At 47.9% G+C, this 16,774-nt stretch overlaps 1 protein-coding gene and 1 long non-coding RNA gene across 3 annotated transcripts in view; one reads left to right on the forward strand and one right to left on the reverse strand.

Moving 5' to 3' along the window:
* Positions 1 to 16,774, forward strand: part of UBASH3B (ubiquitin associated and SH3 domain containing B) — a 137,350-nt gene that overhangs the window by 112,959 nt on the left and 7,617 nt on the right. For both annotated transcript variants that reach the window (XM_040483342.1, XM_040483343.1), the window contains exons 6-11: positions 2,059 to 2,267; positions 6,576 to 6,708; positions 8,038 to 8,158; positions 8,801 to 8,923; positions 10,153 to 10,245; positions 11,844 to 11,988. In XM_040483342.1, coding sequence (XP_040339276.1) covers positions 2,059 to 2,267; positions 6,576 to 6,708; positions 8,038 to 8,158; positions 8,801 to 8,923; positions 10,153 to 10,245; positions 11,844 to 11,988 — 824 coding nt within the window. The remainder of the gene's footprint in view (positions 1 to 2,058; positions 2,268 to 6,575; positions 6,709 to 8,037; positions 8,159 to 8,800; positions 8,924 to 10,152; positions 10,246 to 11,843; positions 11,989 to 16,774) is intronic.
* LOC121035554 (uncharacterized) lies at positions 11,999 to 14,910 on the reverse strand. Its single transcript, XR_005792955.1, has 4 exons — positions 14,828 to 14,910; positions 14,579 to 14,719; positions 12,940 to 13,032; positions 11,999 to 12,077 (listed from the first exon to the last, which is right to left on the reverse strand). It is a non-coding gene; the product is annotated as an uncharacterized LOC121035554 (long non-coding RNA).

Below are 16,774 nucleotides of genomic sequence, written 5' to 3' on the forward strand. Positions count from 1 at the left end.
TGCTTATTCAATAAATCGAAGCTCCTTGTCGCCTAACTACCCTAGGACACAAGGTCTAGGACACAAGGTCCTAGGACACAAGGTCTCCTATGCTCCTTTGCTGTGCCTCGATTTCCCTGGAGGTAACCTGGAGACAGAATACTCACCCTGCCCCCGCCAAGTGATAGGGGGAACGAGTGTTCTGAAGTCACTTTGAGTTTCTCAAAGGAAAGACACTTCTGGGCCAAAGGCATAATTAATTAGTCAAAACTATGCTGTGCTTGAGGATCTAAGAGAAGTTTCGACTTGTTCCCCCATGACTCGGTGCCTCTCTCCACCCTGTTCCGGGAAAAGGAGTGTTCCTTTTGGTGGATCATCGCATACCTAGTTTAAGAGAGTTTTTCTTTTCTTTCCGCAAGCTGTTTTCACAACGAAGCAGAAACTACCTCCCTGGCTAGTTTGGAAATGGTGGTTTGAGCACGAACGTGGCAGAGGACAGGGGAAGGAGCAGGAGGCCACCAGGGGCAACGATCTGGAGCTGAAAGATACTGGAAAAGAAATAGGGAAAGAAACAGGGGCCCCAAGCAAAAGGAAAATCAGAATCCAGCGGTACCACGGAGTCCTGTGCATTTTTATTTGCATTCTCTGAGGAAAAAAAAAATCACCTTTTTGCCAGTGCCTTTCCTTAGAGACTTCCAGAAGGAAGTTCCATGAAACACGTTCCGATGTGTCACCTTGACAGACACAGAGAGAGCTGATTAGCTCACGAGCACACAGTCCGGGGCATCAGGCGAGAAGGCAGATCAGGTGTCCTGGTTCAATAGACATAATGATGTGCCTTCTGGATACGGGCTCCGTCCTAAAGAGTTTCCTTAGATGGTCTCATTAACTGTTATAATCCAGGCATCAGGTTACCGATGAGAAAACAGAGGCCCAAGTTAACAGCCTGAAGGTGGAAGCAGAATGGTTAGCCTGCCAGGAATGACTTTGGAACTTCAGGAAAGTCTGTTAAAGTATCTCCATCTCAGTGTCCCATGTGAGATAAATAGGATAGAAATGTCTTCCTTACAATTGAGGACCCTTGCTGTTAATGAGAAATCAGGACGATGTTTTTCCAAAATATCTTCGTGCCCATGCTGTTTGTGTCTACCGGGAAAGGACGCAAAACATCAAGGGCGTCAGCCAAGCAGTATGGCCTCTGGTTGGCTCTGAAGGCTCTTTATGAGCCCAGAGAAGAGACACGTGGTTTCCATCTGGTTGCCGGTGAAAGCTGGTTACACAGACGTACCGTATACGCTGATGGCTGTGAAAGATATTTTTCTTTCAAGGTCTTTGTCGAAAACGTAGGTTTAGGGGCGCCAGGGTGGCTCAGTTGGTTAAGCATCGGACTTCGGCTCAGGTCATGATCTCAAGGTTTGGGAGTTCGAGCCCCGCGTCGGGCTCTGTGCCGACTGCTGGGAGCCTGGAGCCTGCTTTAGGAGTCTGTGTCTCCCTCTGCCTCTCTGCCCCTTCCCCTCCCCCTCAAAAATAGACGTTAAAAAAAAAATTTTTTTTTTAATGTAGGTTTAAAGAAAGATCCTTGAAGGCAGAGACTGCCTTGTTTAAGCCCCAGAGTGACTTATAAGGGGAAATGCGTCGCTCCCAAAGCCTTCCTACAGGAGAGTGTCTGCACCCAGACCGTCTGTAACCCCCATACGGAAGACTGGCTTTCCATGAGTGGGGTTTCAGGTGTCTATTAGGGTGCCTACCGCAGATGGAGAAGGGGAGATAGGTCCAACCCCATTTGTATAGCAGCTTAACAGAGCACCTACGGGCTTTCAGATAAATTTCAGAAAACTATCTTGAATCCCGAAAGGAAGAAAGGCCTGCCTGAAGGGAAGTCTGGAACCATCCAGCAGGACCAGGCACACATCTACAATACCTTGGGGGGGAGACATGCTTTCGGATCGGAGTGCAAATCTACTCAGAGCCTGCAGACCCCAGGGGCGCCTGCAAGGTCCGCATCTGGAAGCAGGACATGCAGACGTGCCCCGGAGGCGCTCGGACTGGGCCTCACTCCTCCCTCTCCTCCTCTCTCAGACGCTCCAGGTGATCTACCCGTACACCCCACAGAATGACGACGAGCTAGAGCTGGTCCCTGGGGATTTCGTCTTCATGTCTCCGATGGAGCAGACCAGCACCAGCGAGGGCTGGATCTACGGCACGTCCTTAACCACGGGCTGCTCCGGACTGTTGCCGGAGAATTACATCACCAAGGCCGACGAATGCAGCACCTGGATATTTCACGGGTAAGCAGACTCGCGTTCTTCACCTGCTGCTTTGGGAGACCACCACGGGCTGTGGGCAGATGGTGGGGAAACGGGCTCGGGAGATGGGAGGAAAGCTGTTGGTTCAGGACGTTCAGGGAAGGGCCGACCTGGGGCATGGGAAAATGAGGGATGGGTCCGCTCCGCTTCTCGCTGCCTGCCCCATTTGATGGAACGGAGTCCCTGGTCAGAGACTCAACTGAGGCAGCTTGGGGGGGGGGGGGGGGAGGGGGGGCGGCGGGCCCCGCGCGGGGGTCCATCTGCCTGGCTGTGAAGCATGGGTCATCCCAGTGCTTTTGGGGCTCCTGTCCGCTCTGTCCTGGGCCGTTGCTCAAGAGTGGTCTGACTCCCCAGAACCGCTGGGCAGGTTCCCAATAAGCCAGCCAGACCGGCAGTGGAAGGCTTTGCAAGGGTCAGGAGACCTAACTGCCGCTCGCCTGCTAGGTGGCCTTGAGCGAGTCCTCCGACGTGGCGCATAAGCACCTAGAGAGAGAGAGACCGTCTAAAGAAATGGGCAACTGCCAGAGCTGTAAAAAGACAGGCGGGGCCCCTAGTGTCCTCTAGAGTGGGAACTTTCCACCCCTCCCTCACGACTGGTTTGCCCCCAAACCAAACTGGTCGCTCGGTCAGCGTGGCCCGTGCTGTAGATGAAACGGGCACAGGAGGCACCTTCTCTTTCTTAATCGGAGACGCTCAAAGCCAGCCAGCCCTTCCCTAGCACACGCAGGCGTCTCGCCAGGGTGCGCCTGCTGATTTGTTTTTCCTCTCTCTTGTTCTTGCTCTGTGCCAACGTGGCTGAGAGCCGGAAGCTCCGAGCACCAGCTGCGTGGTGCGTCTAACATCGTTATTACCGCCACGGGAGAGAAGGCGAGAGGGGCACTTTCAGGGAGCGCGTTGCCCGGAGGGAGAAAAGGAAAGGTTCTCTCCCCCCCAGTCAGCAGCAAGCAGGCAAACCACAAACCCAAAGATGGGAGAGAACACCTTCCTCCTTAACAACCCCCTACCCAGCAATTCCTTCCGCTTCCTTTTGGTCCACCCCCGCCCGGGAACATCTAGCTTTTCAGGGCACAGTCGCAAGGTCAAAGCTGCCTCGTGTTCCCCCAAACATTTGCGTTCTCAGAAAGGCTTCTGAACATCTACGTTGTGTTTCCAAAGTCACCGTTTTATCCCTTAGAAAAACGAGTGAAGCATATTATCCGTGGATACAGTGAACGCTAAGATGATATGATGCACAGCTCTCAGACCTTTTTTTTTTTTTAAAAAAAAAAGTCGGGCTAGAAGTTGGAGCAGAGTAGGTGGGAGAAGGCCTGCTGACCCATGCCAGAGTACTGTTTCCAGACCCACCGCTGTCCAAATTAGAGCTCAGGCGGAAACATGGGTCCACGGACCACAGGGACGTTTGCGTGCCACCTCCTTTTCTCTGGAGAGGTCCCTACCGATGCTGCTGCCCTGGAACCGTATCTGAAACTGTCAGCTTCCGCAGCCAGTGCTGCTGAGAGTGGGGAAAGGCTAGTGTTAGGTGTTAGGACCCCGTAATCAAGAATTTGAGTTTTTAGGCCGCCAATCTTGGGTTCAAATCTTAACACCCCCACTTAAAAGCTGTGTGACCTTGGCCAAGTTACATTACCTCTCTGAGCCCCCGTCTGTTACTCTATAAGGCGGGGAGGATAATTGGCATTTACCTCACAGGAGCGTTATAAAGACCACAGTGAAGGACTTAGCTTTACACGGGTAAGTGCCACGCCCGTAATAGCACTGAAGCTAAAAGGCTGGTAGCTTTCTGATTTTTCTACCTCGTGTTTTCCAGTCCTCTCTTACATGCTTGTCCAATCAAATGTCTCTTCCCGAGGTGATCCTATAGAAGAACTGTACTTTCCTATTTAACTCCAGAAGCAGAAAGGATGTAAGGAGGCTCCTGATAAGACGGATCTTCTCTCTCCCCCAACTAAAGTTAGCCTTGAGGAGGTACAGCCACAGGAGATGCTCCTTCAGTGACCTGGCCGACCCGGTGGCAGGTCGCAGAGGGGACTCAGGCCACAGGGAGTGACCGTTCATCGCCCTTTCTGCCCGGTTCTCCTCAGTTCTAAGTCACTCATAAGAAAGTATTTTTTAGCTATTTTTTAACGTTTATTTATTTTTGAGAGAGAAAGTGTGAGCAGGAGAGGGGCAGAGAGAGAGAGAGGAAGACAGAGGCTCTGAAGCGGGCTCTGCGCTGACAGCGAGCCCAACGTGGGGCTCGAACTCCCAAACCGCGAGATCATGACCCGAGGGGAAGTCCGCCGCTCGACCGACCGAGCCACCCGGGTGGCCCCTGAGGACCCTGACTAGGGCATCTCGCCTGGTTCTGAGTGTCTCTCAGTACTTGTCAGTTGGTGAAGCCCCACTGTGTCCTTTGAATTATGGGTGGGGGCTGGCCGGTCCTTCCGGGCTTGCGCACAGGACTGCTGTGTCTGGGAAAGTGCCAGCACCTGGCCCTGGTCCTTGAGAAGATGTCCTGGGTATCAGGCTCAGCTTCCTCCCTACGCAATCGCTCAGCACAAAGCATCTGACTGTTGTCTTAATGGGAGTGACAGCACCAGACTGTCTCAAAGTGAGCCCGGTCCTTTGATTACAGTGACAGTTGAGAAGAAGGTCGGCATTCTCCGTGCCAACCGAGCTGGAGAGGGGAGAGAGAGAGAGAGGAGGGACTCTGCCAGTGTCTTCACAGCTGTAATAAAGAAATTAAGGGACGTGTACAAGCAGGACGTCAAGCCGATTCTGTCTATCCAGACACTTCAGGCCCCGAAGCTTTGATGAATCAGACGGCGAAACCAAATTTTCTTTAACTGTGATGTTTGCAAAGGAGAACAGCCTGTCTCTCCGACTGTGAATGGCACTAGATTTTCTTGGTCTACAGTCGCTTAATTTTTCCAGTTGGTCTCTCAGGCTGCACGTCACACTTGCTGATGCAGCTTTGTTAGATGACAGCTTCCCGCCACCCCCCCATCCCCCACCCCCACCCCCCTCCGCGCCCAGATCTGCTGAATCACAATCTGTGACAAGTCGGGCCCAGCCGTGTATTTTTTTTTAAAGCTCTCCTGGCGATTCTGATATGCACTAGGGCTGAAAGGCCACTTCTGCAGGGTGTGAGGCTTCTGAAGCCTTTGTCAGTAGGAGGAGTCTATTTACAGTCAAAAAAAAAAGAGACTGGAAGGGGATCCTAAAATTCTTAAGAGCCTTAAAAAAAAAAAAAACTGTTTTCCTAACAGCCAGTTAGCTTTGTTACATCGCTGACTATAAAAAGGGCTTTTCCAAAATGAAATTCGAAGAATACTGCTGTGTTAAAATGAAATATTCCTGAACAGAGTAGGTCAACAGGTACAGACCAGGACCCGGGGTTGAGCAGATTGAAACATACGGCTACCCTGGCTGCAAAGAAGCGAGAAATCTCAAATGCAAATGCTCTCCCTTGAACACCGCTCAGTGAGGCAGAAAGAGATGTTCACTGGATTCGCCTTGCGACCGTAGTTGAATTGCAGTGTTTATTAGATAAAGCCTTTTGGAGGACTTACTAATCACAGTAACTCAAACATGGCATAATTTGCTGCCTCGCTGTCAGCGAGGCCTCTTTGGGGCTTCTGTAGCTACGGTGTAAAACCCAGAAATGAGAGCTCTTGGCCCACGGCTCCATACATCTGGCGAGAACGGCTTCCTCCGAGAGAATTCTGTGTTTAATCATCGTGTTGGAGGTGTTACTGAGTTGGGGAGAGGGGTGGGGCCACCGAAGACGGTGGAAGAGAGGATGATGGCCATCGGGTTTCCTCCATCAGTTAAGAGCCACAGGCACACTGGTGGAGACAGTACAGATCCTCCCTCTCGTTTGTCAGTTCGGGTGGAAATCGCCATGGAAAAGATTAAAGGCAACAGGACTTGTTTTCTTCTTTGGAGCCACAAAAATAGCTGGAAACCATGGCACAAAATTGAAAATTCATTATTCTTCAACATGCCTTCGGCGCCAGCCGCGGCGGTGGCATCCTGATTGGCACGAACTCAGGGCCCCATCCCTACCCAGAGAGATGAACACATCTGTTCCAAGTACAGAAACCCATCTTCCCCTAGTTTAGCCACTGCAAGACCTAAGTAGAGAACAAGCTGTTCCCCTCCCGAAAGGGGGTGTCGCCTCCTCGGCTTTCCCACCCGTCGCCCTGGGCGTGTTTCCCGCGAATTCCCACGCTCCCCCTTGAGCCCAAGGGTGACGTGCTAATGACTCCTGGCCCAAACAGTTCACGGCGTCCTCATCTTCCCCTATAGTTCTCACTCCATCTTGAACACGGCGTCTTCTAACGCCCTCTCATTTGGCGATGGTGTGGTGGACAGACGGCAGTATGAGGACCAGGGCCTGGGGGAGACGGCTCCCCTGACTATCATCTGCCAGCCCACGCAGGTAAGGCTGACCATCGGGGCCGCATCCTCGACTCTGCTTCAGGATTCACTGAGCACGTCTTTGCGGGGTGTGAGGGCTTGCCCTCGGTGCCCCCAAGGGTCCTAGGTCTCTTGGGGGCGACGACGCACAATTTTATAAAAGACGCACAGAATTTAAGGCCAGGGAGAGTCGGGTGGGTGGTACTGATCGCACCTACCGGCATCTGGGTCTAGGCTGGCAGAGGGAGAGAGGTTCTACAGAGGGAAGGACGTGTTACCTGTAAAGTCGTAATAGTTCCGTTTCATAGGCCATCGTGAGATTAAAAAGAAAATAAGGCCCTCGGCACAGTGCCTGGCACCTGTATGTATGTCTGAGTGCTCAACAGATGCCAGAGATGTTGCAAAATGGAGAATGTGGGGGTGGGGATCGTTTGGAACAAGAGAGGCAGAGGCAAGTGGAGGATTGAGAGACTAGATCACATTGGCTGGAGCCCAGGGCCCGAATTAGGGACGAGCAGGAGAAGAAACAGGAAAGATCATGCCATTATCCCACCTATTAACCCTGTCGGGGCAACTAACGGGCAGCACGTGTAAAGTACCAGCCTCCATGAAGGTGACCACACGAAGCAAACGGGGAATAGCTGACCATCAGAAGGAAGGAATATAGAAACATGTGGAAGGATCCACCCAGCACTTCCAGAACCCAAGGTCATTTGGACACGCCTTTAACTAGACTGGCCTATTTCGTCACCGCTGACCTCCCTGAACCATTTGCGGGAACACCAACGCGCGTGTAGCCAGACAAGAGAGCCAAAAGTACGATTAGAATAGCCAGAGAAGAACCTCGTTGCTGGAGGAGACCGTCCATTCGGTCTACCCACCATGTGTTAGAGGGGAGGCAGGCACTGTTGTGATTAACAGTCCTCGCCCTCTGAAGTTGATGAAGTATCCCTGTAGAGGGGGGCTAGATGACTAGAGGCATGTACTGGCTGGATGTACCTCTGAGCGGTAGCCCAAGTGGTCTGCCCGTTCCCCTACCGGCCAAATGCTAGTCCCACACCGGCAACCGCAACCGCAACGGTGAGGCAATTTTCACAGCCCTTCTGATTTTGCAGAACGCGTGCCATTCATCTCATCTGAGCCTCAAACTAACTTGTGAGGTCTGTAGGAGGCGTCTTCCTGCCCCCACTGTGTTACAGACCTGCCAACGTTAATCCAAGATCGTTGCAGGGCCCTTGTCCTAGAGCTCAGTTCTGCTCATCTGGCACCTGGCTCCAGGACATGTCCGTTTTCTTCTGTGCTTTCCGGGGGCCCCCCCCCCCCCCCACTAATGGCCTTTCTTGCTCTGCAGCCCCTCAGGGTCAATAGCCAGCCTGGCCCTCAGAAGAGATGCCTCTTTGTGTGTCGGCACGGTGAGAGGATGGATGTTGTGTTTGGGAAGTACTGGCTATCCCAGTGCTTTGATGCCAAAGGTGAGTGCTGCGTTGGCCTGCTTAGCATCGGCGTACCTTTTATGGCCTCTAGGGGGCACAGTCAAGCTACATTCGTCTAGACGGGGGTCCTTCCTGGTTCCCGTGCTATATAGGAAATGCCTAGAATGTGTTACAATCTGAGTCCTTCCCGATTGTCTTGAGTGTTAGCGAAGAGGTAAGTGTTCTTGTCCCCTATTCCATAAACTGGGACACCAAGGACCAAAGAAACAAATGTCTCGCCCGTGGTCGTTTGGCAGAGGCAGAGACAGGTGTCCTGATTCTGTGGCCAGAATTGCCTCCATTAAATCACCCTGGCTCATTTTGGTTCCAGTTCCCTTTGAGTGACATGTCCAAGAGAAGCCGGCATAGCACAGAATCCTCCTGCCTTCCAGTGTACGGTTGTTACTTTCACACAGACGTGGCAAGGGGTAGTTTTCTGTCAGTAGAACGGAGGGGCGGATTCCAAGACTCTACCACAGAAAAAGCGTCAGCCTCAATAAGTTTCTAGAAAGTTCAATTCGGTGTCTTTGGCCAAACAAGGAATGGAAGTGGAGGGCTGTCGGGATCCGCAACAGAAGTCCTGAGGAAAACAGAAAGTCGTCTTTTGTCTGATTTTTTTTTTTTTTTTTCTTTTCTTTCCAGGCCGCTACATACGCACCAACCTGAACATGCCTCATAGCTTACCTCAGCGGAGTGGTGGTTTCCGGGACTATGAGAAAGATGCTCCGATCACCGTGTTTGGATGTATGCAAGCAAGACTGGTGGGTGAGTGTCCTGGGGTGATTGCACAGCCTCTCCTGGCTGCTCCTTCCAAAGGAGCAGTGGGCAGGCCAGGTTCCAGTGGGCAGGCCAGGACACTTCCCAGGGCTTCCTCCAACTTTCCTACAAGTAGTGTATTTCTCCAATTCAAAAGGGATTTATTACATAACCATTAAGTTCAGGACACTGTGCTGGGCGCTAGGCCGGTTTACCAAAGTGAAGCAGGTGTGACCCCTTGAGGGCTGTGTGGCCCAGTGATGGGGCAAGGTCAGCGTCTACTGCGCAGGGGAGGAGAATCCTGGAGTGGCTGGATGTAGACAGGCCAACTGATCCTTTGAAGACGGTCCGTTCTTTGCAGGTCTGTTCCATACCTGCCAGGCAGAGACAGCATATTCACTGATCGCTTGGGGCGAGGTCCTTTGCTAGGTGCTGGGGTCGCAAGCAGAGTCCCCGCCCTCAGGGGAACAAACTTGTACAGTCTGGTATTGTCAGGAATAGAACTGTGTACAGAGTAATATGGGAGCATTAAAACACACGCACACACAAAGAGAAGGGAAGTCAGCTGGGTAGAGAAAGAGCGGGAAGGTGGGAAGTGTGTTCCCAAGAGGGGAGAAAAACGAAGTCATAGATGTGAGAAATAATATCAAAAGTCCTTGGGAAAAAGCTCTCGTTTTCTAGAACATGGCTTGTGAGCCACACAGGAGAGAAGGTCGGTGACGCGGATAAAGACAAGTTTACGGAAGACCTTGCCCCCCATATTAAGGCATCTAGACTTTATCCAGTAGAGAAAAGAAGCGTATTCTGTGAGGAAGTGTGGAAGCAGCAGGTGTTGGGATCTACCTCTGTTCTCTAATAAGACGATGACAGGTTGAGATCTTGTTCGGCACGGGCTAAGTGTGAAACAAGACCTAACGGTCACAATAGAAACCATCTCGCTTACATCACAAGTGGCAAATCAGAGCACGGTCAGGTTTCGGGGTCTCTCCTAGATGGGTAAGTTGCTGCTCGTTAGCACCAGAGAGAAGCAGAGAAAAAGACGAGGCGGGGGGTCTTCCACCGGGGCTCTTTCATGGGAACCCAGATGAGGGGATGGGCCAGAAACGAGGCTGATACTGCCGGCTCTGTGTGAGCCCCCGCTGAAAAAGGGGTTCGCAGGCTCTGCCCGCCACCCCCTCCCACACGGAGGTCCAGCTGAGGCTGGGTGAATTCAGCAAACGGTCTGCCTTCCTTTGCAGGTGAAGCCTTATTAGAGAGCAACACCATTATCGACCACGTCTACTGCTCCCCATCTCTGCGTTGTGTTCAGACTGCGTACAACATCTTGAAAGGTTAGACTCGACAAAGGTCGACTAACTCCACCCTTCTGCCTCTAGGCAGCCCCACACCCAAATTACCCTGGACTCATGGGACATGAGCCAATTGAGAGCTTCACATTGGGAATTTTTAGGGGCGCCTGGGTGGCTCAGTTGGTTAAGCATCTGACTTCGGCTCAGGCCATGATCTCCCAGTTTGTGGGTTCGAGCCCCGTGCTGACAGCTCAGAGCCTGCTTCGGATTCGGTGCCTCTCGCTCTCTGCCTCTCTCTCACTTGTACTTTTCCTCTCAAAGAAAAGAAAAACTTAAAAACTTTTGCAATTTTTAGCCAGGATTCCTATGGAAGAGGTCTTTGCAAAGAGTCCCCAAATCATACTCTGGTGGCCTAAATAAGATGAAAGGATAAACAATTTTTCTCTTGAAAATGCAAAGCCCTCTTGGATGAATGGTAGCCTTGTAGAATATCGTTGTCTAGCAATAATTTGGAGCCTACAGAGTGATCCCTTTTTTGCAGTGAAACAGTGAAATCATTTCCTCCCACTCTGCTCTGGTTGCTTCTCGTTTATAGTAGCAACGATGCTCCTAAGTGTCTACAAATCTTAATCATCCTTGTTTCTTTAGTTAATTGGATGACTTTAAAAGTACCATTGCTATAAAGATACACAACTTTCACCCGAAAATCTGGGGATGCTTGAGTTACAGGGATCTCCAGTCTCATTTCATGGGAAGGAAGAGTAGTAGAAACAGAGGGGAACTATTCACTTATACCAAAAAACAAAGGAGCCAGAAATAGCCAAGCCAATGAAGAATTTACACTATCTTTGAGACTTCCTTAAGTAAACCAGAATACATGTGTGTATTAAAATACCGTATGTACTAAATTTGCACAGAAAAACTGGGCAAAAGGCAATACAAAGAATGTTAAAAAGGGACCAGTCCCACTCTGTGAGTAATCACCCTTTGAAAAAACACAAGACTTGTGCACTGGCACTTGCAAATATTCAACATTGGATTTTCTGGTAGAGAAAATGAGTAATTTACATGATATTCAAATACAGTGTAAGCTATTGTAGAGTAGTGGATGCTAAGAGACTTTCTGAAATTTTGTTTGTTGTTGAGAGCGAGAGAGTCTGGGAGAGAGAAGGAGAGAATCTTAGGCAGGCTAGTCACAGGGCTCGATCCCACAACCCTGGAGTCATGACCTGAGCCAAAATCAAGAGTCGGATGCTCAAGCCATGAGCCACCCTGGCACCCCTTAAGTTCCTTAGTAAGGCAATCTTGGGACTTACCTTAGAAAAAGGAATTGTAGTCACAGAAGTGTATACATTATATGGGGGAAGGACTTGTGTTCTTTTCCTTAAGTCAGAGACCACTTAAAGCCAGCATACATCCTGTTGGTGTGGCCAGACTATTAAACTCGAATGTCTGTCACACATGGAAATTAAAAACCCTTGTCCAAACCCACATGCTTTCCACCTTCTTATAGCCGTGTAGAGCAACGGGTAAAAGAGAACAGATTTACCCGAAGTTTTATAGCAACTTGGCCTCTGATTTACTTCTCCACTGAGAACACAGTGGTATTGCCTTCATCTTCATTTTATTTTACCTCTAAGGTCTACAACAAGAAAATCACTTGAAGATCCGTGTAGAGCCTGGCTTATTTGAGTGGACAAAATGGGTTGCTGGGAACACCTTACCTGCGTGGATACCTCCATCAGAGTTAGCTGCAGCCAACCTGAGTGTTGATACAACCTACAGGTAACCCTCCGCGCTGCTACTTCCCAGAGTCGATGCGGAAGCACTTTTCTACGCCAGGCTAACCACGAAGAGGAAGGACTAGATGTAGCCTGTGGGCAGTTGTCCATATTGGTGGAAGTCAAGTTCTGATTTTGAAAACCCACAACTGGAGAAAGCCAACATCCCTTTATATTTAAGGTTATACATATAACATATATATATGTTGTTCATATCATATATATGGATATATACGTATATATGTATATATGGTGTATATATATAGATACATATATATGCTGTATATATACGATATTCATATATATATCTATATATACCATATATATACATATATATGTATATATGTATATATATGTGTATATATAGAGATACATATATATGGTGTATATATGTATATATGTATATATATGTGTATATATATACAGATACATATATATGGTGTATATATACATATATATCATATATATCCATATATATCATATATATGTATATATACATATATATACATATATATGATATATAATATATACATATATATATTACATATGTTACATATATATTATATTATATTATATTATATCATATTATATTATATTATATTATAATAATATATAATATATATAGTTCCCTTATATTTAGGAAAGCCCCACACATTGGACTTTCCTGACTTTATTATATCTCTTTCAGGGAATAATAAAACCACTTTGCACTCCAGGATTATGCACCGGCTAGTGATGATGTGGTTCCAGAAGCTTGTTGGGTGATAAGGGAAATCACAAGGTCTTGCCTTGGATTGTCCTCTTTCAAAGTATTTCTAATTGTCTTTATCTTCATTTATTATTGCTGGAACCCCAGAGTGTAGGCAAGCCACTCTAATCTATAAGAGAGTCCCAGCAGCTTGCCTAAAGTCATATGTTTAAGTGGCCACACCTAACAATGATTACAACAACTAACCTCTATTGATCATTTTCTGCATGTCAGGAACTGTGTAACCTGCTTTACCGTCTTCCCCATTCCTAGTTCGTTGCTTCTTGCCATTAGACCAGTCTGTGCGGGGAGTAAAAAGAAGTGTTCACAGATTGATCACAAACGAATAATCCACATGTGAACAATTAACTATCAAAACGCCACTCAGGCATTTTGTAAAATGTCCCTGAGAAAGGGATATTCACGACCATCGTGGTGGGGAATTAAGTTCATGTTTCATAAGGCAGAATTGGAAGCAAGTGACCAACTGAAGCAGAAATGTCCTCCTTGTGGTGTCCCTTGACATTTCATTTCAAATACCTACCCCAACCACAAATGAAGCAATGTGAGCTTCTGGCCAAGATAGGAGAAAATGCCTTTTTTCCATATTCATTTTCCTCTTCTGTAAATGAAACTTCAGGTTACCCCCTAAATTAATTAATAAGTGCTACTTGCTTAACGGAATTAGCATTCCTCAAAAATACAGTTAAATCCATCAGATCCCCTACTAATAGGCAGTTGACCCTTAAACAACACAGGGGGTGGGGCAGCTGACCCCCACACAGTCAAATCCACGTAGAGCTTTTGATTTCCCCAAAACTCAACTACTCACACCGTACTGTTGACTGGAAGCCTTACTGGTAACATAAGTAGTTAATTAACACATATTTTGTATGTTCTAAGGAAGACAAAAGACAATGTTAAGAAAATCAAAGAAAATAAAGGGACACTACTGTATTTATTTAAAAAAAAAAAAATTCCATGCGTATGAGTGAACGCATGCAGTTCAAACCTGTATTCCTCAAGGCTGAACTGTACTTCACAGTTTGTCCTATCTACCCTGTGGCAACTGTTTTTCTGTCCTTTGGGGGAAAGGCAATAAATTGTTGTCCAACAGCCCTCATCCCTCCGGGCTGGAAAGAGGGTGAGTGATTGCCAACATTGGTGAAATGATTTTCCTCACTCACCACGCAGCACCTCCCAGGCCATCCTGGGGCAAGTCTATGTCTTGGGTTTCCCCTTAAATGCATCCTGCAGTTCCTCCCAAGCTGATTTTACAGAGTTTCCAGAATCACCCTGTCTGAGCCTTGCAATGCACACGCAGACCCACGCACCATCTTGGGGGCCAGGACGTGGTCCTTATTCCAGGTTTTCTTTTCCTCTACCGAAAATCAGAATTCCATCCGATCATTTTTGTATATGAGGGGGAGAGAAAGAGATGAAGCCTCTAACTCTGTAAAAGTCAACAGTAAAGCAAAAACCAGCCTGGTGACTAATATCCAAGCATCATCCACAGGCACCAAGACTGAGCCTGGGGCCTGGGTGTAAAAAGCAGCCCCAGTCTTAGGGAGCTGGGTCAGAAGGACCAAGGCAGAAAAAATAAAATATACACCAGTTGGGTAGGGCTTCAGAATAGGGCTCTGACTAGGTGTGGATGGGGCATGAGTCTGGAGTGTTAGAGGGGCAGCGAATCATACGTTGGTGTGGGGCTCAAGGCCGAAGTCCACCCTATAGCCTAAATCAAAGTGTGGAACAGAGTACATACTGGGAAGAATACTATTCCAGGAAGGCTACCCGAGTACCCGGTTCCCTGGGTTCCAGGTCTAGCTGGTGGTTGGAGGCCTACCTGACTCTGAGTGGAGTCCATGAGTCCTGCGGTTGTGGCTGGAGGCATGGCGCGTGCTTGTAGACAGGGGTGAGGAAGCGTGGACTCTGTCCTACCCCCATCAGAACTAGTTCAAACGTGGTAAGCCTCTCATGGGTTCAACTTCAAGGCAAGAACAGACAAAGGCGGAAATTAGCCAGGAGGAACTCGATCCCAGCATCTACCTGCTCTTTACTTCCACAAATCTCCCACATTACAATGTGATCTCACCATGGAAAGGACTCCCTAGACCACACAAAGTGGCCTTTTGTCACTGTCTGGGGCTCCCGGGAGACCACGGAACTAGATGAGAGGTGATGATGGAAGAAAGAGCTTGCTCAGAACAATGAGGTGCGTCCCCAAAAGTGGTGATTCATGTCTCCCCCTATCCCCAGGGTATGGTGAGACACAGAAGGTTGTTTCCTAGGAGAAGTAAGCCCGCTGAGGGAATGTGATTTCGATGCGGGCAGGTTTCCTTCAAATGGAATAGCATCCTTCCTCTCTGGACAGTAAACCCAAGTGCACAGAAGGGCAACCTTCGCCGGGTGGGGGAAGGGAGGCACTTTCAGAAGCCATCCAAAATGGAGGATAAGTTTACCAGTATTAATCTCAGACCCAGGTTCAAATCCAGGCCCTAAGAGTTGCTAATGATGTTAAGTATAGGCAACTCATCTCTAAACTTTCTGAGCCTGTCTTGTCAACCATGAACGGGATTTGCCAAAGGGTCGCTGGGAGGGCTATACTCAATGAATGCAAGTAAGGCTCTTTGTACAGAGCCTGACACGTGGGAGTATTTTAGTAAACCTTTGCAGTGGTAGCAGTAACGTATTCTGATCAAGATGCCACGCAAATTCACTTTGATAACTCACTACTACCTCCATCAACCCTCCACTAAACACCAACAGTGAGAGACAAAATAAGACAGAAAACATGACACAGTTGTACTCGAAAACAAGATACACATCTCCTAGACTAGCAACCCTAAGTAGTAAATGGAGAGGGGAGCGGCAGAAGTGGCCGAGATTGAAGACATGCAGGGTCACCAAGATGGGAGGGCCCTGCATTGATCATCCCCTTATATGGCTTCGTACAATGCGTCATAATTACCATTTACATCGACAGCCGGCTCACCTCGACCACACACTGAGGGCTCCTCAAGCACAGAAACTCGGTTCCTCTTTGTCTCTGTGTTCCCTGAGCTTTTCCCAGTTCCAGGTGGACGGTCTGTGTTCAAAATAAGAAAGAAAAGACTGGTGAAGATTTTATAAGCTCACAGACCCAATGGACCTAATAGCTGCTTGCAAAACCTATCCTTTCAACTCCCCAGCTCATTTTACAAGGCCAGCATTACCAAGTGGGATTTATCCCTCAGATGCTAGGATGGTCCAACATACGAAAATCAATATAGGATACACTACATAGAATGAACGGTAAAATCGTATGTTCACCTCAGGAAGAAAAATCATTTAACAAAATATACCATCCCTTCATAATAAAAATGCTCAACAAATTGGGTGTAGAAGGAATACACCTCCACATAATAAAGGCCATATACAACCAGCCTGCAGCTAACATCAAACTCAATGGTGAAAGACTGAAAGCTTTTCCTCTAATGTCAGGAACAAGGCCAATTCTTACCACTCATATTCAACAAAGTACTGAAAAAGCCTATCCAAAGCAATCAGGTAAGAAAACGAAATAAAAGGCATCCAAACTGGAAACACAGAAGTAAAAATGTCTTTGTTTGCAGATCATATGATTTTATATATAGAAAATCCTAAAGACTACCATAAGGCTGTCAGAGCTAGTCAACAAACTCTGTAAAGTTGCAGGATACAAAATCAACGTACAGAAATCATTTGTGTTTCTATGCACTAACAACAACACACCTAAAGGAGAAATAAAGCAATCCCATTCACAATAGCATCAAACACAATAAAAGACTTAGAAATCAATTCAGTGAAAGAGGTGAAAGATCTGTATACCGAAATCTGCAAGACTAATGAAAGAAACTGAGGACACAAATAGAAAGATATCCCATATTCATGGATGAGAAGAATTAACAATATTAAAATGTCCATTCTACCCTAAGCCATCTGTAGATTAAATGCAATCCCTATCAAAATCCCAACGGTGTTTTCCACAGAAATCGAAAAAGCAATCCTAAAATTTGTATGA

Source organism: Herpailurus yagouaroundi, unplaced genomic scaffold (assembly GCF_014898765.1).
Source record: "Herpailurus yagouaroundi ecotype Mexico unplaced genomic scaffold, PumYag 161, whole genome shotgun sequence".
NCBI lineage: Eukaryota > Metazoa > Chordata > Mammalia > Carnivora > Felidae > Herpailurus > Herpailurus yagouaroundi.